Source organism: Scardinius erythrophthalmus (assembly GCF_964197995.2).
Source record: "Scardinius erythrophthalmus genome assembly, chromosome: 11".
Classification (NCBI taxonomy): Eukaryota; Metazoa; Chordata; class Actinopteri; order Cypriniformes; family Leuciscidae; genus Scardinius; species Scardinius erythrophthalmus.
In genome coordinates this window covers 34397085-34419152 of record NC_138231.1, presented here as the reverse complement: position 1 = coordinate 34419152, position 22068 = coordinate 34397085, and the positions used below count along the sequence as shown (strand labels likewise).

Below are 22068 nucleotides of genomic sequence, written 5' to 3'. Positions count from 1 at the left end.
GTGAAAAGCTCAACCAAACCTGCTTGATGCACAAGAACAAACCTCATTGGTTCTTGCGGAAGCTAAGACGTGCGTAACACATGACTGTTCCCTGCTGGTGGAATGATCTGCCGAACTCAACCAGAGCGGCTGAGTCCATAGCCACTTTTAAGAAACGGCTGAAGACACTTCTTTTTCGACAGCACTTGATCCAGTAATACTAACACTTTCTCTCTACTACTCTATTCTGTTCTATAAAAAAAAAAAAAAATTGCGTTGAATTATACTGAGAAGGGTCATAGCACTTGCATTTTGTTGTCCTACTGCTAGTTTAACTGCTTCTATTGTTCTCATTTGTAAGTCGCTTTGGATAAAAGCGTCTGCTAAATGAATAAATGTAAATGTAAACATGAGAATGAACCTCATTGGTTCTCAAACGTCAAGCAAACATACTTGAGCTTCCGTTTACCACAACTGATGTGTGAGTTGATAAATGTTTATGCGAATAGAAGTCCAAATGTAATGCTCATCAAAGCAATCGCATCTCTTCAAAAACAACTTGATTCATATGGATTAGTTTTGCGATCTCTTTATGAACTTTTTGAAGTGTCAAACTAAAGTGCTAGTTGGAGACTAAGGAACAGAAAGCTATCCGGTTTCATCAAAAAGATCTTCATTTGTGTTCCATAGATGAACGAAAGTCTTGTGGGTTTGGAACGACATGTTCAAACTTTCAATTTCAGTAGTTTACCCAAAAATGTTTTTTTGATGGACTAATCTCTTAATGTAACCTTTTCAACTGACAGGGCTTATTGGAGCAGCTGCAAACGGAGACCGAGCAGGCAGATGCGTTACTACAGCAGATAGATCTTCTGGCCAGCATTGCAGGTCTAGAAAACCTCCAGGCACTGGCTGAAGATGGAGCTCATCTTCAAGAAAGCATCTGCATGGCCAGAGAGCTGGTCATAGAGAAGAGAGAGCAAGCAAATCAGATGGTCCAAGACCCTAAGCACATCAAACCTCAGATTAAAAAAACTGAATATAATGCGCCTGAGTTAAAGTCTGAACCTAATGGTAAAACAGAGGAACAGAAGCATGGAGGGAAGGCACAATATGAATTTGAAGTTCTTGAGTTGAAGGACTTCAAAGAGCAGGCCTGCAGCTGGGCCAGTGAACTGTATCTCAAGGGGGAATTTCAGATTTCTGAGGATGAGAACAAACAGGTCAAACTTGAGGAGAGACTCACAGCTGTACAGGTAATTTTCTTGTCCTTCGTCTGTTTGTTCTCTAAGGGTCTGCGTCTTTAAAGTGGCCTGAAATGAAATGCAAAGCAGTTTTGAGAACATTTTTAGTTTTGAGAACTTTGTTTCTTAGTAACTACTGTAGTAAGAGGTATTGACTGACTGTTAACCGCAATTCAAATTCCATTTCAGTTTGTCATATAGTAAAAGGAACATATGACGCACTAAAGGAAATTTATTTTTGAACAGCTGAAATTATCTAGGCTACAGAGACTTGATTTCTATTTGCTTGATTTTATTTTTGACTAAAAAATAGTCAGCAATTTAGTCAGCAACATAGCTCACAGACTATGAATATAAATAATTTGTATCTATTTTTAATTTATTTTTTTAACTTTTTTGTTGATTAGTCCAGGCATCTAATGTAATAAGACTAACTTGGTGGATTCTTGGTAGGCCGTAGAGCAAGTGGAAAGAAACCTTCTGGAGGTTGAGAAACTGCCGGAAGTCCTGCAGACAAGCTGTACCCCAGAGGGTCAGGCTGCTGTCTCCCAGGACCTTCAGACTCTGTTTGGAAAGGCATCAGCCCTGAGGACTTGGGAAGGGGACTCTGATCCAGTTCAGAGCTCTATACAATGCTATGAGCCTCAGCAGCCTGGAGTATCCACAGAGGAACTTCATTCAGTTCAGGTTAGTGTTATGTCACTTTTGCACAGGAATTTTTTGAAAACAGTTACGATCAGTTATGGTATATTTCTTTTCGAGTATAATTATAGTTTAGTTTAGTTTAGTTTAGTTGCCTTATTATATTGTCCCAAACCTCTATGAATATCATTCTTATGCAGAAAACAAAAGAAGATATTTTGAAGAATGTTTCAACTTTTTTGTCCATACAATGTGTGCTCCAAAAAAGCATTGGACCCCTCTGACTTTCATTGTATGTACAAAAAACACATTTTTCAAAATATCTTTTTCTGCTCTGCAGAAGAAAGAAAGTTATACAAGTTTGGAAAGACATGAGGATGAGTAAATGGTGGCAGAACTTATTTAAAGAGGAAAATATGCCTGTGATTATTCCTTGACAGGCATACATTTGTTTAGTTTTTCTTTGTGGGTCTGGCTTTGGGGTCAGCAGGAGTGCAGTCATTGAGTGTACTACTGTGGTGTGGGCACAGAATCAGTGTGTTCTAGCTAAAGCCTTGTAAATGGAGTGCCCGCTCTGTACTGACTCTAGACCATTAATGTAGGACGCCACCTCATTGCTTTTAAGTGCTTGTTTTTTACTTTCTATTTGAAAAAATCCTTGTTTTGCTCTGCTTTTTTGATGTCAAAACTGTTATGCTCATCAAGGCTGCATTTATTTGATCAAAACAGTTCAGAAGTAATTATTACAATTTCAAATGACTGTTTTCTATTTTAATATTTTTTAAGATATAATATATTCCTGTGATGGCAGAGCTGAATTTTCAGCATCATTACTCCAGTCTTCAGTGTCACATGATCCTTCAGAAATTATTCCAATGTGCAGATTTGGTGTTCAATAAATATTTCTTTTTTATTACTATAAATACTAAAAACTGATTAAATGCTTAACATTTTTGTGTAAAACTGATACTTGTTTTCAAGATTATTTGATATATAGAAAGTTCAAAAGAACAATTTATTTGAAACATAAATCTTTTGTAACAATATAAATGTCTTTACTGTCACTTTTGATCAATTCAGTGTCTTCTTGCTGATATATATATTTTCTTAATTAAATAATTAAAAGTATTTCATTTTTGAGCCAAAACTTTGTAATGGTAGTGTTAATCTTAAAATTAAAGAAGAAAGCCCATAAGATAAATAAATCATGTCTTAAAAGGATAGTTCTGCGTAAAAGGAACATTTCTGTCATCGTTTACGTACCCTCATGTCAGTACAAACATGTATGGTTTTCTTCTTCTGTAGCACTGAATTGAAAGATTTTCTGAGACCAGTGTAGAACTTTCCTCATTTAGACTATTGAAAACAGGGCTGATCGAAGGATGCAGTATTCATTATAGATTATAAAAAAGTGCCCAGGGATTGAAAAAACACATACAGTACTGTATATTGCTGAATTATGATATGTTTTTGAGCCATAGTAGTTAGTTTCCTTGTTTTGCAGGTTGCCACTGGCAATGTAGTGGATGACTTGTATCTTATGAATGTAAAGATGCCCATAAAGGAAGTCAGTGGAACAGAGGACACATCATGTTTATCGTTCTCAACACAACAAGCAACTGCAGATGTTGAGAACCTCCCACCAGGCCATGACACAGATGATCAGCAGTCCATGTCTGGATCTGTAATAAGAGAAGATGACAGTGAATCCTCTCATGGCTCATCTTGTGGAAGCCAAAAGCCAGTCTTTACCATAGTGCTGGACTCTGATCTTACCAAACCCAACCAGAGCCCAGTGGCACAAGCTATCCCAGCTTCTACAACTAAATGGGATACTGTTTCAGTTGTTCATGATAGGAACATAGAGAGATCAGAGGATGGTTTGAAACTCTTGGAAGCCAAACCAAATGTTGATGTAGCTATAGATGAGAAACATGCTGTAATATGCTCTTCTGATGAGCCTTTTCATTTTCATTCCACATCAGAAGTGCAGTTTAATGAAAACCATTACACTGATAATGTTGAACCCACCCATTCTACTCCACACCTTGATTCCAGGCCTAAACCTGAGAAGGACTCATCTACTCAAGCATTTGTCCCAATGGTTTCATACCCAGAGCACCATCATGCAAGCTCTGGAAATGCAAAGAAAGTATTTACCATCATCCTCGATGTTGATTCTCCTACATTATCATCAGACAGGTGTCAGTTTCTGTCTGGTGAAAATTTATCGGGCCCTGAAGATTCGTCCACAGATAAATTCTCCCAGACAGAGGTAAAAAATCAACAGAGAAAACCTGAAGGCCAAGAGGCTAAAGGAGGCCTTTCAGAGAAGGACAATGTGAAATCATGTAGTTCTGAGCTACAGCCAGGACAGAAGGAAGTAATCCAGCCCAAAACCCATGAGATCATGGAGATTGACATTCAAAAAGGTGAAAAAGAGAAGCAACATGAAATCATAGAAGCAGAAACATCAAGCCAAATGGATTTCCAAACCGGAGAAGGCAATAATTCGGGCTCTGTAGTTCATCAGCAGGATGTCACAATGTTGGAGAGTCATGATGAGGATGAGAAAAACAAATTTGCAGAGCCCTCAAATGAAGCAAACACACTTAAAAAGCCTCCAAATGTTGCTAAAGGTAGGAAGAATAACAGGAAATCAGCTGGTGTAAAACAAGCAAGCAATATCAGTAGTAGAATGCTGAAGACATCTAGATTGGAACAAAAGAATAAAACTGACTCAGAAAACCTTCAAACTTCTGAGGTCAGGCTGCTGGACATCACAGATACTTCACTGACTGTGTCTTCAGACTATAGTCACCCAAATAATGCAAAGCCATTGAGCACAGAAGACAAACTAACAAAGGTTGTGGACACTGTGCAGCCAGAGACCTTGAATCTTCTACAAACTGAGCCTAAGGATGAACAATTTGAGACTGTTAGCATCTCACTTGACGGAGAAGCCACAGATAGTGTGGTCTTAGCCGCAATGGAGACTGTAAATTCAGCACGTACAGAGGACTCCAAAACAATGCTAACAGATGCTTCACCCGTTATGAGAGCTGAATATATTACACAAAACCTTACTGCAGTGCCATCAAAGTCACAGCTCCGCCATGCTGAAGCTCAGAGGACAGATGATTCAGTTGAAGATGAAGGCAGTTTCCCTTTGCAGGTAAGATTCACATGGATGTGTTCTTATAAAAATGTGACATCACTCACAAAAATCTTGGTGGTCATGTTCAGTACCTGAATGAAATGCTTTTCAAGCACTTTTAACTTTTTTAACCTTATTGTTTAACAGGTTTCAGAAGAATGTAAATTGTAATAGCTGTATAACACAGAAGTTGTGAACCTACTGTGCTTTTACTGCAAGCAGAAAATTATTTCTTTTTAAGTTCAATTTATGCCTTTCATTTTACATTTTGCACCATTTCAAGAAGTCATTTGTTAAAGAATATCAGATAATGGAAATCATTGAAAGGATAAGAAAAAGGATTTTAAAAGCTCTATAATTCACTCTGAGAAAATTAAATGTATTGTCTCCTATTGGAATATGTAGGATGGCCATGGTTTCAAAAAATAATCTGAAAGATCTTACATTATCTGAATGTGCAATCATTATTCCAAGCTGTGTGAAATGCTGGAATTTATTGTGCAATTTTATGTGCACTCAAAGCTGTTTGATTAACAATGGTGAACGTTGTTTTCTTGCTTTTGCATGCATGGTATTTATGCCCTTACCTCTTATATTTTGGTGTAATTGTTAAGCTGCAGTGGCAAAAAGCATTCGTTCCTTAAAAGTTATATGTATTTATATTTATTTAATACATTTTATAATATACATTAACAAATGCCTTTTTATATATATGCACGTTGTTGCATCATTCATACATAATTCCATGTGTTGGCATTCTAACAGATATCGCCCTCTACCCTTTATCATGGTTAAATTGTGGCACACATGCATATTTTTTTATCTATTTGATTTCATATAGAAGTTGTCTTACAATACTTGTCTTACAAAACAATATTTTCAATAACAAGAACTTGACTTCCTTATACCAACTACATTTTGTTGGCATTAGTTCTTGCAGTACTGCTTCTCCCAAGTCTGTTTTAGCCCTGGAGGCACACCACGCCTTTTAGAGGAAATACTCAATTCCCAATGGGGCAGCATTCCTAGTTATTCTGAAACTGTGACTTAAGCAATTTAGAACAGAACTGTGTTTCTATTTTAAACGAGCTCTGACAGCAGGTGCAAGCGGTGTTGTGGTGAACTTTTGCCCTGAAATATGAACTATGCTACTTTTTCCTTATTGTAGTATGAAGAAATGCACGGAGCCAATTCAGATTCATCTACCAGGAACAAATCATCCGAAAACAGAGGATCAGGAGCAACCGGCGAAGATAAAACGAGCCATGTGGAGCAGCCTACAGGGACACGTGTGTGGGCCACTTTACTGAACACCATCACTAATATTCAGCCACCTCTGGTGACCAGTCACAGTTCTGAGGTACGTATGTGAACACATTATGGTTTTGTTCTAAATTGGTTAAGGAACAACTTGAAGAACTTAAGAAACTTTGGGGCATTCAACTTTTGGGCTTTTAACAGAAAAGGAATTCAGGAAAAATATAGTTTTCATTTCTGTTCCTGTTAAAGTGAAACCAAGAAATACTTTTTTCTCAAATATTACTGACTGTTATCAGTTAATCAACTCGTTTTGGTCTTTGACTTGAAGACCCTATATTCCCTCAAGGTTGGGAGGAAATTGCACAGGAAGGAAGGATTTCCTTTGCTCTGTGCTGCTTTGAGCTGTACCATTTTCTCTGTCTGCGTTTAAAATTTCTCACTTTGGTTTCAAATTTTAATACTTTTATTTTTTACAGGAAACTAGACCATGGAAAGATTCCTGGTTTCGGAACTCATTACTCTCAGAGTCTGAGAACAGTTTGGCATGGACTGTCCTGCAGGTTTTCAGATGCCGGTACCGACCGGCCCAACTCAGCATTGGACATATGACTCTTCAGCTAAAAGAAGCTGAGGTACAGTACATTACTTTATTGGACTGGTTTCTCCAAAACCTCCAGCTGTGAACAGCTGTTGACAGTAAAAGATGTCAGTAGTCATGAAGAGCTGACCTAAAAACAGCCCAAACAATCCCTCACTACCTGTGTCTGATGACAAAAAACATATGACTTTAAATGAAGCAGACCATAATCAGATTTCCAAGTCACTTGAAATCAGATTTGAGGCACTGATCATGCCAACTCAAAAGGTCAGATGTTTTTGCTTCTTTTAAAGCTCTAGATGATATTTGAATCATTTCAAGTCATGCTGGAGAACATTATCATCAGGTTTTACATCATGCAGCTCGAGTGCTGCTGTAATTAAAGCAAAAGGGACAAACCAAATACTAAAAGCTTTTGAAATTCATGTACAGTACTTTCATATTATGATGTTGATAATATAATTTGTAATGTAAAAATGTTGTATTGCATTATAAAAATGCAAAATATCAGCATTTTCATTAGTGGACTTTTGGACCCCATTGTACAAGAATCACTTGGTTCTGTGGCCTAATAGTTGGCACACATATTCTGACACATTGAGCCATGATGCTTATGCATGCAAAACTGGCTCACAAATCAAACTTTCAAACTGTAAGTATTTAAAATAAAACTGACAAACATTATGACATTACATCCCTCCATACATAGATCTGCTGGCAATGTGTCATGGATCAGGTGGCCAGACTGCCTCAGAGTGAATCTGGTGCAGGATGCTTTACAGAGCCTGAGCAGGCCATAGAGAGGAGATGGAACGGAGTACTGCTGGATGCCTCAACAATGGCGGAATTTAAAAAGGCACAGCTACAGCAGGTCACACAGTATCACAAGCAAAAACGTGTTCTCACGGATACTCTACACAACCTGGAGGTTGAGCTCAGCACACTGACACTGTGAGTATCCTTATTGACATTTTCTGTGTTTGTGTTTGTGAGTTCATCTTTAACATAGATTAGATGATTCTAAAATGTATTGATCTTATATATATTTTTGCGCTCCATAAAGAGGGATAGTTCACTCAAAAATGAAAATGTTCTCATCATTTACTCACCTTTATGTTGTTCCAAACCTACATGAGTTTCTTTCTTTAGTTGAACACAAAAAGGAGAACTGTAGCCATTGACTTCCACAGGTCACAAATTTAGTCCTAGTCCTGTCCTGTCCAGATAGGGCTCTAGTGTTCATGCTGTATTTTAATGATCAACTGGGAATAAATTATTTGTAATTAATTAATATTCTGAAACATTAAAATATAAGAAAGCAAAGTAAAGATAAAATTACATGTTTTAAGATTTCATGTTGACACACTATACTTTTTTTTTGTGATTACATGTTTCCTATACCTGTTATTCATTGATGACTTTACCAGTACAGGTTTAGACACACCTACTTGTCATTACTATTCTCCAAATTTTAGAGTAAGAGTAGTGTAGACAATGAAAAATAACCCCCATTTCTCTCACCATTTTGAAGAGATTGCATTGAAAGCAGCACCCTGCAAGCAGAGAAGCTGAGTGCATTCCTAAAGAGCATGCAGGAGAAGAGAGGCATACTTGAAGAGCTCCTACAGACATGCTCTCAGATCTCAGCCCATCTGGATGAGGCAGAGGGACCTGTGGCCTGCATTGAACCTTTTAGGACTTTACAGGAGAGATGGCAGACTGTGGAGTGGGCTGCTTCCAAGAGTCTGTGGCACGCTAATGTTTGCACAGCAGAAGTTTCTGGACTCCTGCAAGAGGCCAGAGAGCTGCAACGTGAACTGGATCTTCTGGAGAAGTCAGTTTGTCTTTCACACAGCTCTCACAGACCAATAGACTGGCAAAGTGCACTACATGAGACGGTCAGAACTGCAGACCTGGCAGTGTTGACTGAGCGCTATTCATACATTCTTGAGGTCTCTCAGGCTCTTTCCACTAGTCCGCTGGGAAAGAAAGAGCTTAGAGATATGGAGGATGCAGTGCAGGGTCTGAATTCTCAACTTGCTCTGACTCAGGAGAAGCTCAGCTCTCAGACTTCAAATGGCAATGATTGTTCACCGATCATTAGGATCATCAGTGACTATGTTACATGGGCTAAACAAACGGAAAGCAAAGTCAGTAGGAGAAGGAGGTTATCCCTGTACCCTGAAGAGGCAAGTCACGAGGTCAACCACATGAAAAAACTGCAGTCTGAAACATCTCTTAAGAGGCTTCAGTTGGCCTCTGTTTTGAAAGAGCTTAGAGAGGAAGTTACAGGTCTCGACGAGAAGGATTCCAAAGCCATGTTGCCCACCCTCGATTCCTTAGAGGATTTGTATGTTAAGATTTCTGAGAAGACTGAATGTGTGGTTGTAGAAATGAACAGAATGTTACATATCAGAGAAAGACTCTGGAAACAGATCACTGACAGCAGTTCTTGGTTGACCTCAGTATTGGAAAAAGAGTCTGGTAAACCAGTGGCCTCTGAACCCAAAATTACGATCCCAGAATTGAGGGTTCAGCTTCAGGTATCCACTGAGGCTTTGAAGGATGCTGAGAGACAAGCAAAAAACTTGGAGTCTCTGTTAGATGACACCAAGACTATGAATAACGTTTTGAGTGTACCCGGAATCTTTCAGCTTATCAACAGGCTTACAGCCTTACAAGAAGAAGTCTCTAGAGTTGTGAACCGTAAGTGGGCCTCGTGCTGGGTGTTTGAAGAGCTCCTTCATTCTCAGGAATCGTCTGCTGAAGAACATAACGTCATTCAGAAGAGCTTGAGACAGTTGAATGCTGATGTCATGAGGCAGAAGTATCCTGTAACAAGAGACTCGCTCTCGGCTCTTGAATCTGTTAAGCACATGCTGATGGAGCTCCTGTGCAAGGTGCAGGAAATTCCACACTGCCCAGAACCTCGGAGGAAAGAGATGCTCCATGCTGTACTAGACCTACAGAGGAGAATACATCTGCTGGAGCAGCAAGCCAAAGAGCATGAGGAGTACCTCACTTCAAGGCAGCACATGGAGAACTCCAGAGAGGCAGTCAAGAAGAGCTTGTCGCATATTGTGGACTCACATGTAGGAACTGACGTTAGGCTCTGTGTCTGTCAGGCTGTCCTAGTGGAGCTGCCTCTGGCGAGAATAATATGTCATGAGGCCGCTGACCACCTGGAGGCCATTTCAAAAGATCTTTATCCATCCCAGCTGACAGCAGAAAGGCAAAAGATTTGTTTGGTCACTGAGCAGCTAGCTTCTTGGGAGCTCACAGTCAAAAACGAGGCTAAAACCCTCCACTGCTCTCTGGTAGAGCGACTTGCCAGTCCCACAGACCTCAGTCCACTCGTTGAGCTCTTCAACAGTGTCAGGCAGCAGCTGAAGAAGACCATCTGCATGGAGCCAGATAATAAGACTATTGATGCAGAGCTGAGAAAGCACTCGACACTTGTCCAGACCGTTGAGTCAGTGATTCAAATGTTGGAGGGCTGCAAGAAAGGAGAAGAGGCTGAAAGCTACCAGATGACAATTGATCTTGGCCAGAGAACTCTTAATGATTGCAATGTGCATATGGTAAGTTCCATGTGGCCATGCATGTTAAAATGACTATCATTATGTCTTCTTGACCAATAGAATGCTGCTTTTGTAACCGTTGTAGTTTTCTTCAAATATGTATGTGACAGCATTGTTATTTTGAAGAATTTCTAGTACGGCTGCATCTCAAAGGGATAGTTCACCCAAAAATTAAAATTATCCCATGATTTACTTACCCCCAAGCCATCCTAGGTGTATATGAAACTCAGATTGTATTCGCCTGAAAGAAGAAAGTCATATACACATAGGATGGCTTGAGGGTGAGTAAATCATGGGGAAGTGTTCATTTTTGGGTGAACTATCCCTTTAATACAGATAATACACCTAATTCAACTTAATTGAATTCACAAGCTCTTGATCCGTTTTGATTTTGATTCGATTTAATTCTGATTCAGTTGTTGTAATGTCCATTTTCTGTTTCCTAGTGTTTTAGACTGATTTGAACCAGTAACTCTTGTTTTTTTTTTTGTTTTTTTTTTACTTCATTAAAAGAATCGGCTCAAGAGTAAATCATCATCATCAACAGTTGGGCAAAACTGGTCACACAAAATGCGTAAAAAAAAAAAAAAAGCTCATAAGAGTCATTTATTTTTGAACTAGTCTATACTGGTCATGTCTGTTTTTGCATGCAGTCCTCAAAAAAACTCATTTGAAAGACATTTCTTGTCATAAATATCATGGTACATAGTCTATATTCAATCTGATGAAAAAAAGACTGTGAACTCACATTCCCAACTTGCATCTCAGATATGAAGGAAACACTGATACATTGAAATATACCAGTTTTTGAATTTAATTTGTGAATTAGTTAAGCATCACACATTAACATCCTGCAGGAGGGGAAGCGCTATACAAATAGGCATGTAGTAAAAATCGATTTTGTGAAAGCCAATTTTTAGAAACTATGAATGTTGTTTTTATGATTTCTAATCATTTTTTTTGGCTTTCCAGGACAAGCTTCTCCAAGCTCGGGAGGCACTAAAGCATTACAGCTGGGCTGTTCAGGGTGCAGAGAGCTTTCTTCAGCAAATCAGATCCAATCTCATGATTCCATCTACTGGCTTCAAAGGCTACAAAGAGGAGCATCGTTATATTCAGCAGATTTTCAGCACTCTGGTTGAGGGTTTCCAGGCCCGCTTGTCTCAAGTTGGTGCTTGCGTACCCCAGCAGACATGCCTCTCCATCCCTCTTACTGAGCAGCTTCATATCGAGCTTTTTAGTCACCTTCTGGTACAAGATGCCAAATTAGAAGCTCAGGCTCAACTCAGACTCAAGGCTTTACAGAGGTTAGCCATACTCTATAAGCATGTTTTTGATCACAAGTTTTTATTTTTTTATTTTATTTTATTTTTTATCAAAATTGATGACCTTGTCCTATGGTTCAGATTGTTGCATTCACAATGCTCTTTGATCGTTGTTAAGATTTTCTTATCAAATTGTAAAATCATCGTATAATTGTTTTGTGTGGGGGACGGAAAATAGGATAAAATAATACTTTTACAAATAATCTTTAAATGTCTGCCATATACTGTATGTTACTTGGAAACATTTTTCTCAGAAACCATGGTCTGAAACAATTAGTTTGAATGGAATGCATCTATTTGGTTAAATGAAATGTACTAAAGGCAGTTTTAATTAGCTGCATTTAATGGTTCACTCTTTTTGCTACAATTTAGGTGCATGGGAGACCAAATTGTGCACATGAGTCACCATGAAGAAATGAGCCAACTTCTCAAAAACATTGATTCTCAAATCTCAAAATGCTCAAGTCAAAAACCGACTGATTCTGAAGCCTGCCAAGAACAACAGCAGAATGTAAAGGTCTGTGGTCATTATATGCCATTAATAGTCACCATGTAGAAGAATCTAATCCATTTTGTTTATCATGCATGTTGTGCTTGGTTTAAATGCATTACAATAATACCCTTGAAACTCTTGAAAATGATTTTTTGGACCAATGAAAACTTGCTTGAGAATATACTGGATACTCTATTTATATTCTAGTTTTTATGGTGTATGAATGGTTCCTTGTGCTACTTTTCATCTCGTAACAATTCTAGTATGCTAGATTAGCATACGTTTAAGTTGTCTTCATCTGCAGGTGCTCCAGACAGAGCTGAAGAACATTGCTAAAAGACTGGAGGAATTGAGGGAAAGCTGCCCAGGTCGTCGATGCAATGCTCCTTTGGATCTGATGCTGGGACATCTATGGAGGTTTTGGGCAGTGTTGCAGGGCAGAGTGGAATCACTCAAAGCCAGCACGTCTCATAAAGAAGCAGAGTGGAGAGACTTTGTGATACGTGTATGTGATTTTCTATTTTATTTTGTTGTATTTTATAATATAAAAAAGACAATTAATAATATATTTTAATTACATATCCAGCTTGTAATATGATTAATGAAGTAAGCTGTGCATTAATTCATTTCTCTTCATTTTGGGGTTTGCTGTGCAGCTCAATAAATCAAAGGAAGGTCTTGGCAGTCTGCAGAATAATCTCCCTGACTCATCTATGGTGACGGGATCCCTGGTGGATCTTCAGGGTGTCCTGAGCCTCACTGGGCACCTTCAAGATAGGATTGAGCAGGAGTATCATACACTTGCCTCTCTACAACACCATGTGGCACGTTTGCTTGGGGTCTCAAATTTGCAGCAGCTGAAAGTTTCTCCTCAAATCTGTCAGGACTTGCAGTCTCTACAGGGTCAGTGCAGAAGGTAAGACTTTTACACACATGCACATAAACACATATATGTTGAGGAAATGTTCAGACTCTACATTTACAGACCTTATTTTTATGCATAGTCTCAGAGATCAGAGCAATAATATCCGTCGGGAGGTGCTTTTTGAGATCCAGGAGTTGGGTCGTGTGCAGGAGGAGATGAGTGGCATTCAGCAGAACGTTCTCTCTCTTTTGGCGGTTTTACAGTCCGAGTCAGCTGCTGAACAACTACAGGTTGGTGCTTTATGGTCTGTTTTTTTTTACGGGGAGAGTCTGTTTCTGCATTGTTTTGCTGTTGATATTTTATTAATTGTGTTGTATCACACTGTAGGAAGTCAAAGTGAATTTGGTGTCACAAAAGGCTCGATTACAGGACGTCATAGACAGAGTGCAGATCAGATGGAGCTGTGTACCATCAGAGATTCAAATCTTACAGAACAAGCTCAACGTCTCCCTGCAGGAGGCTAAGGACAAAGTATTTACTTTATTTATCTTTAATTTTATTATATTGTGAGATCAAGCACCGTTTAAGCTATAGGTAGAATGTGTTTAATGTTGGAAAAAGCGTATTGTGTGTGTGTGTGTGTGTGTGTGTGTGTGTGTGTGTGTGTGTGTGTGTGTGTGTGTGTGTGTGTGTGTGTGTGTGTGTGTGTGTGTGTGTGTGTGTGTGTGTGTGTGTGTGTGTGTGTATTTGAATATTATTAATGAGCATGTTTATATGAATATAGATATCAATAAGGGATTCGAAAATAAATTAAAACAATCCTTTGAACTTGTGAAAAGGCAGTCAGTCTCCATTATAACCTCCAAAATTGTTTTATATACTGTATATAACACAACATAACACAGACACTCAAACTATAACTGCCATATTTAATATATATATATATATATTACTTAAGTTTGAGTGTCTTTGTGTTGTTTTGAAATGAAACCTAATACAAATGTAACTCTGTTTCAGTTGGCCATGGTCATGGAGAGAAGTGGTCCTCTTAGTAAAATGGTTGAGCAGGTTGGAGAGGTGACGGTGGGCTTGAATTGTGTGCATGCCCTGCTAAAGCAAACAAGTCCTAATTGTTCTGAGGCTGAACGTACACAAAAGGTACTTGTTCCCTTCTTGCCTCCACATGCACATTATTGAGAATATATTTTCACCAATTACCAGTGGACAAAACACTCAGGAAAACATAACATTAATTTTTTCTCTCATTACTTATTTTTGTTTATTATTTAGTTCTGTTTATTCCCTTATTTATTTCTTATACTTTTCTTATATATTTTTTATTTTATAATTTTATGTATATACCGTATTTTCTGGAACATTAGTTGCACCTGACAATAAGTTGCATGGATCAAAATTGCATTGGTGAGAGAGAAAAAAATACAGATGTATGAGTCACATTTTATTATTATATTCAGAAATACTGTCATAATACCGATAATTAAAACAAAGCATTTGCAAACATTATAAACACTATAAACAAGTTTTAGTTTTAGTTCCCCTCACAACACAGCAAATCCTTTACATTTAACAGTATTCATTTCAGAACAGAACAGGGCTGCATTTCCCAGCAGCAACAATTGGTGGCAATTGTTCTACAATCAACTTAGGCTTATGATGCGTTTGGGAAACGCAGCCCTGGATGAAAAATACAATTATAAAACAAACAGTGGCATTCATTATAAACAACATCTGCAATACATGCCATGAATATTTTGTGTAAAACGAAACAAAACTACCGACATGTGGGTAGTGCGCTATACAAATAAATTTGGGCTTGCATACTTCTCTCATTCAGCACAGGTCCAAATGTGTGCGTTTTGCGTGCTTGACGTTAGTTGCATTATACTGTATAAGTCGCAGCACGTTCCAGATGATGCAAAATGCAACAAATATTCTGAAAAATGATGTATGGAAAGAGAGAGAGAATGTGAACACCTACTGTATGTACAGAAAACTTCTGTAAAGTATAATAAATGAGTAGAATCGTAAAAAACTAATATTTTAAAAACTAAAATATTAAGGCTTTACTCATGACATATTTAATGAACTGATCTTCCGTCTTTCACATTTTACATTTGTGTCCAGTGAAATATGATGTCTACACTAATTAAAGTCTAATGTGCATGTGTGCGCGTTTGTGCAGCGAATATGGGATGAGCTGGACCAGTGGCACACTCGGATAACCGAGCTGGAGGCTGAGGTGCAGGATCTGGCTGAGCAACAGCCTGAGAGAGCACACGTCCTCATGGACCAGCTCACAGAGCCACTGCAGCTCTACCAGACCACAGCCAAACAGGCCGAGCACAGGACCGCCCTCATCAGCAAAGTCAGCCTTTACCCTTAATCCTTGTTTCACAACATAAGCCAACACATAATGCCACTGATAGCAACCATGACTGCCTGTGCCTTGTGTTTTGCTCCCATCAGATCCCTGCCTGTCTGCAGGACTATGAGGGTTTACTCAGTAGCTCCAACTGCTGGTTGAAAGAGGCTCAGTCCTGGCTGGTCGAACCAAGAACCTACACCACTGCAAAATGCATCCACTGCCACGCCAACTCCCTCAAGGTCAAGCCAAAGCCTCACACTAAAGCCGTTTACAGGCCACTTCTAGTGAGACTTACCATACTTTATATAGATGGTTGTAGCAACTTGTTAGCAACTCTTGTGGTGTGTCTGTAGATGATGCTGGATGAATCGGAGGGATACAGGGCAGCTCTGGAGGCCTTCCTGCCTGCCCTGCAGGAGATCACTCCAGTGTGTGACACCAGTGCTCAACAACAGCTCCTCCACCTCTGTATACAAAATATCACACTTATGCAGCAAAGCGTCCTGGACCCTCTCTCCCACCTTCAGCACCTGGCGGCTGTAAGAAATATCTTTACTTTCAATAAAGAATTGTATATGTATTTACAGTAAGATTTATGTATTTTCTTAGGATTTACATTGTCTAAGTTTGTCACTATACCAAGTTTTTTGTTGTATCTATACCAGTGAAATTTTATGATCCCTGTTACCCATTTCGATACCACAGCAAAACAATTATGCTATTGAATACAGTCCTTTTATTTAAAATATATTAAAAATTATATCATTTTTGAAAAATGTAATTAAAACAGTAGTGTTTGTGTGAAGTAAACATTTTATTGAAAACAGTAAATTACAATAGTAAAATACAAGTTAAGTAAATCATGCTTGCCTTTTTTTCCAGGTATTTTCAATAAAATCAAGTATTCATGTAATAATTCCAAAATCCAGCATCCCTGCTGAATAAAAGTATTAATATCTTACTGGGAAAAAAAATCTTACTGACCCCAAACTTTTGAACAATACAGTAGCTGACTGTGTTTGCATTAAGATCTCATGAATATGGGAAATTTGACCAGGAAGTACGTCAAATTGAGGCATTGGGCAAATCGGGATACCAAAAAAACTGGTATCATAACATTTTTAAAATATTAGTATTGAGTTAGAAGTATTAGCTGTTTTGATATCCCTAACAATGTATAGATAATTTGGAGGGTTTTATGAGACCTACATAGCATTGCTGGAATTACTTATACTAGTATATAATACTGTGATAAAAAATGTTTTTAATTATGTTGCCTATATTTTAATTGGAATTCACTTATAACTTATGTGTAGGAGATGGATGCCATTGAAACAGAGGTGAAGACAATGGAGAAAAATATAGCCAAGATCAGAACAATCCTTTCCACTACTGACACAGAGAACATTTCTCCTGAGGAATATCTTGATGACATACAGGTACTGTGCGTCATGTATTTCTATCCTCTGTTTGGACTGTAAACATTTACAGTATCTCATATACCTCCTAATTTCTGTTACAGGTGATTCTGGATAATATCCAGTCCATGAAGAGGACCATTGATGAGATTGAGAGCTGCAGGCCAGGCCTAGGGCTTCCTGCTGAGGCAGAGCAAACTCTCACAGCCTTCCATCGGGCTCAAGAGCTCCTGCAGCCCATCCAGGAGCTACAGCAGCTCAGTGTGGAGCGGAACACAGCGTTAAGGGTCTGTCGCTTTAATAGTTTGCTTGTGTTTACCAAGAGTCAGAGGTTTCCTGAGCTGGAGTGCATTTTAGCTTATTTAGTTCATGGAAAGCAGATTTCAGTAGTTATGGTATTTAACCTTTTTTTATATATATATACAGCATAAACATTTTAAGTCACAATTTATAAGGAAGATAATATGGGAAAATGTCAATTTTAAAGGTTCACAGAGTAATTTTTGTAGAGATTGAGCTGTTAGATCTGACAGTCGCATCTCTAATGACACCTAGAGGCATGTATACAGCATATTCATTGATAGTAATTGCTTCATGCAAAATAAAACCCCTTTTATTAGTCTCCTGATATGACTTGATACTTCATCACACATGAGTGCTCACTATTTTAAACATTTTTCAAAAGTAATTTTGGTATTCATTTCTTTAGAGGTCATACTTTTTTATTGAGAAAAAATCACTGCTCCCTTATTAACTGCTAACCATTTTCTAAAAAAACTATTTTATTTTGCTGATCTCTTAAATATTCCCATGGTGTGAATGGCTTTTTTAAATATTCAAATATTTCTGTCATCAGTCTTTTAATTAATATGAGTCCACAAAAACTGTGTGCACAATAATTATACTTCGGTTTTTGTTTTTAATGATAGATGAGTTTTAATGATGAATTTTAAATTGTGTTGCACTGCTTGAAATGGCATTTTTAATTATAACTTTTACATTAATTGTAGCATGTTATACCATATATTTTAGAAATGGTTTCTATTTTTCTGCGACATTGCGGCTGGAACAACAAACACAAAGTGTGGCAATGATAATCTCAGGGACTGTTTACCGTTATGTTCTTTATTTAATGTTAGAAGAATGCAATGTGACTTTGAATATCATTTAGTGCTCCAGCTTTGTAGCTGTTAAAGCAACAATGGATTATTCACCTCAGATCTTGAAATTAAACAAATGGAAACAAGAATTGTTTTAGTAACTCAGTAGCCTATGTATTTTTAATAATGTTTAAATTGTGTAATATTTCTGAATTTGATTATGTAACCTACTTATCCATTTTCTTGCGATTGCCATCAAGATTACTTGCTGCGAGACTCTGCCCACACGCTGTTCTGATTGGCTGTTGGTTTTGATTGATTTGTCTGTCCACACTAGACCCCACGTGACTGCGAGATGCGTCAATCTCGCAGTCACGTCGGGTCTAGTGTGGACAGACAAATTATTTGTCGCTGGAATCTTATCGCATAGCGTCTGGTTAGGACACGGTGTCAAAAACAGACAGTTAAAAGGAAATATCTAACTAGACCAAAGGTCTTTTTAAATCTAGTTTGAACAATATGTTCAAACTAGATTTAAAAAGACCTTTGGTCTAGTTAGATGTTTCATTATAACTGTCTGCGTTTGACATGGTGTCAAGCACAGACAGTTATAATGAAATATAGACCAAAGGTCTTTTTAAATCTAGTTTGAACATATTACTTGTTCAAGTTTTTAGTGACCGGCGGGTGACCTCTCCTCTTCACTTTCATGTCTATGGGAATGAGAGGAGGAGAAAAGCCTTGCATTTAAAGCCAACTCAGAGAAGGGATGTGTGGGAACCTTGAATTTTCTGATTGTTCTTAAAAAATTAAGTGCTTTAAAACCTCAATATGGTGCATCAGTAAATCATTACAGACATGGCTTTATTGGCAAAGGCAGTAATATGCAGTAAAGATGCTCCCATGGCTTTTCTCATGATCTTTATCATGTAGCGTTGGTTTGTCCAAGTTCTAAAACTTGATGAAACTGAATAGTTTGCTGATTTTATTTTCAGGCCTCTATTGGACAACCATCTGAAATGATTCTCCCTTCAGACCAAACCACAGAATTCACGATGCCACACTTTTACTCTGGAGATGGGATGGTAAGTCAAGCAGCTCAATCAAAATATACACCTAAAATCATGCCCACTCATGCTCAGACGACATCTAAGATGAGGATAAATCCGTTTTAGGACTAAATAAGACTAAATCAGCTTATTAGTTCTGTCACTGTAAAAACTTAAAGAATAATATGTCCTTGCATAACCCTGGTGAAACAGGTGTCAATGGGAGGCCCTTACAATGAGGAGGAAGATGAAGACAGTCAGTCTTCATCCTCAGGAACTCTCACATGCAGTGTTCCAGAGGTAAAGCCTCCAAAACCTCCAATTTATCTCCCAGTCTTGATGCATCCCTTTGCCAAACCCTGAATTAGAGTACATTTCTGTACTCTTGTATACTCTGGACCTCTTTGCTATGGCTGTTCATTTGCATGCATTTAATGTTTTATTTATATAAATGTATCAATGGAAATTATACATATGCAAATCTTTGTTTATATATCTCTATGCTATGCTATTTTCACTATATTTTCACAGGGATTGGTCCTGTCACAATGACTTTCATGCTTTTGTTAGTCTTGGAATTGCATGATCACAATTTTCTCAATACTGCTGTTATTAGAGTTTATGCTATTATTAATGTCTCAATTTGTTTATAATTCAGTCAGCTTTGCGAAAAATCTCTTTTGCTTTTCCTTTCTGTGGACTAAAGGCTGATTTATACTTCTGCGTCAGACCTACGCCGGAGCCTCTACGCTGTAGGCAACGCGTTGGTTTTCATTTATACTTCTGCGTCGTTGTCCGCATTGACGCGCGCAGAGGGAGCATGTGAAACCCGAGGGAGCGGTCCTAGCAGACCAATCACAGCGCTTGCGTCCGCGTAGAGTTGACGCGTTGTTACATTTTTGGAGAGGTGCACGTCAGGGTACACCGGAGGGTACGCGCGCTACACACAGCCTACGGCGTAACTACAGCGTAAGTTCGACGCAGAAGTATAAATTGGGCTTAAGGCTGCATTCATTGCCGAATATAACTCCTCCACTTCTTTCAGTAACAGCTGCTGTGCTCCATTGTCTTTTTGGAAGTCTGTTCTTCTAATACTCTGGACCATCATCTCTAATCTTTTTTTTCTTTCTCTGTACCAGGACCCAGATGAGACAGTTTTGGAGGAGACAGATGCTGCCTCTGCTGTAACAGAGTGTGCCACTAAGGTATAGACTGGCCCCAATGGAGTTACTTGTCTCTCAGGAACAAACTTTGTGATTTATTGGTTAATGGCAGGCAGGCAGACATCATCATCATCATCATCATCATTCATCATCATTATTCCTCCTATTCCTCTTTGTGAAATGTGTAATACCGATTACTGATTGGATGAGCCCTGTTCAAAATTCAGTTCTATATGAATTTTGTATGAATTTAATCATTTGCAATGTTGATTGGCAACCACAAGCTGTCTGCCATCAGAATAATGGACTGCACTACCATTCAAAAGTTCTTGAGTCTGAATGATTTTTTCTTTTTACAAAGAAAGAAAGTTTCTTATGATAACAATAGGTGCAATGTATTTGTTCATTCCTGTGAAAGGAAAAGCTGAATTTTCAGCATCATTATTCCAGTCTTCAGTTTCACATGATCCTTCACAAATCATTCTAATATACTGATTTTGGTGCCCATGAAACATTTCCTCTTATTATCAATGTCTAACAGTTTATTATCTCAGTTCATCAATCATTATTTCATTTTTAGGAATCATCTCCTGAAGAAGAAACTGATTTTGCTGCAATCAAGCATGTATTACAAGAGTCTGGAAGTTGTTTACTAGAGCCTCCTGGATTCTCTGAAATGCCTGCCATAGACAACAGACCAGTTACTGAAGAGAGAACTCGTCTACCTCCACTAACATCCCAACACTTCGAAAAATTTACAAATGATAGTTATCTGCTCTCTGACAGTGCAACTAGAGCTAAGGAAAAACAAATTGAGTGCCCAGAAACCAAGGTGACTGAAGCAGTACCAGCAAAGCCAGGAACAGACTCAGAAATCCCCACGTTAAAAGCAAGTGATGCCAGTGAATCGATCAAACAATCTGAATCTGTAGATCTGAACAAAGTATCTGTTAACACAGAAATGAGTACAAGTGATCAAGTGAAAATGGCAGTTCATAAGGAAGTTTTGACCCCAAAGCCATCTGACACAGAGGCAGTAAATGTTACTGATGATGACCAGACCCAGACAGAGACAAAACCCATAGTCGCCACAGCTCCTTTATTGCTCTCCTCCCAGCATAAAGAATGTGTGCCACAGGAAGATACAATACTGGTAATTCTATGTGAAATCCAACTTTAAACTCACATGTATCATTTCATTTTGAAGTACAGTCCATTTTGAAATATTTGTATGACTAAAATCCCCCCTTCCAACGCTCTAGGAAATACAGAGAGATCTGATTGAGGCCATCGTTTGCCAGAGCAACAGCCAGTCTCAGGAACACTCATTTCAGCACACAGCAACTCTCAGTGATCTCTCACAGTCTGAAGGAGGAGGTGAATATCAAGAGAGTTTGGTCCAGCTTCTCACCTCATTGAAGGACACATCTGAGACACTGGGGTCATGTCAGGATATCAGTTCTTCAGAGGTCAGTTTCAGCCCTGATGCTCATTAAAACCAAAAAGTGAATGAGTGTCTGTGTGCATTTTCTGACATGCTTGTCCCCTCAACATCTAACAAGAATTCAGGATTCACCAGTCTTTGACATTTTTACTACCATTCAAGTTTGACGTTGAATGTTTTTGAAAGAAGTGTCTTATGCTCACCAAAGCTGCATTTATTTGATCAAAAATACAGTAAAAAAAAACAATATTGTGAAATGTTATTACAATTTAAAATAAGTTTTGTCTGTTTTAAAATATTTAAAAATGTTATTTATTTCTGTGCTTTTTCAGCATCATTACTCCAGTCTTCAGTGTTACATGAT

The 22068-nt window shown here is 38.3% G+C and overlaps 1 protein-coding gene across 9 annotated transcripts in view; it reads left to right on the top strand.

Moving 5' to 3' along the window:
* syne2a (spectrin repeat containing, nuclear envelope 2a) overlaps positions 1–22068 on the top strand; it is an 89624-nt gene that overhangs the window by 30946 nt on the left and 36610 nt on the right. For 8 of the 9 annotated variants that reach the window (XM_081378868.1, XM_081378871.1, XM_081378865.1 and 5 more), the window contains 24 exons: positions 786–1235; positions 1677–1910; positions 3370–5040; positions 6191–6382; positions 6759–6914; positions 7590–7831; positions 8412–10461; positions 11434–11768; positions 12159–12303; positions 12584–12784; positions 12936–13195; positions 13284–13434; positions 13532–13675; positions 14162–14302; positions 15348–15530; positions 15632–15769; positions 15884–16069; positions 16847–16969; positions 17053–17235; positions 19044–19133; positions 19311–19397; positions 20237–20302; positions 20841–21413; positions 21523–21729. In XM_081378868.1, the coding sequence (XP_081234994.1) occupies positions 786–1235; positions 1677–1910; positions 3370–5040; positions 6191–6382; positions 6759–6914; positions 7590–7831; positions 8412–10461; positions 11434–11768; positions 12159–12303; positions 12584–12784; positions 12936–13195; positions 13284–13434; positions 13532–13675; positions 14162–14302; positions 15348–15530; positions 15632–15769; positions 15884–16069; positions 16847–16969; positions 17053–17235; positions 19044–19133; positions 19311–19397; positions 20237–20302; positions 20841–21413; positions 21523–21729 (8208 nt within the window). The remainder of the gene's footprint in view (positions 1–785; positions 1236–1676; positions 1911–3369; positions 5041–6190; positions 6383–6758; positions 6915–7589; positions 7832–8411; positions 10462–11433; positions 11769–12158; positions 12304–12583; positions 12785–12935; positions 13196–13283; positions 13435–13531; positions 13676–14161; positions 14303–15347; positions 15531–15631; positions 15770–15883; positions 16070–16846; positions 16970–17052; positions 17236–19043; positions 19134–19310; positions 19398–20236; positions 20303–20840; positions 21414–21522; positions 21730–22068) is intronic. The other variant, XM_081378867.1, reaches the window with a different exon arrangement.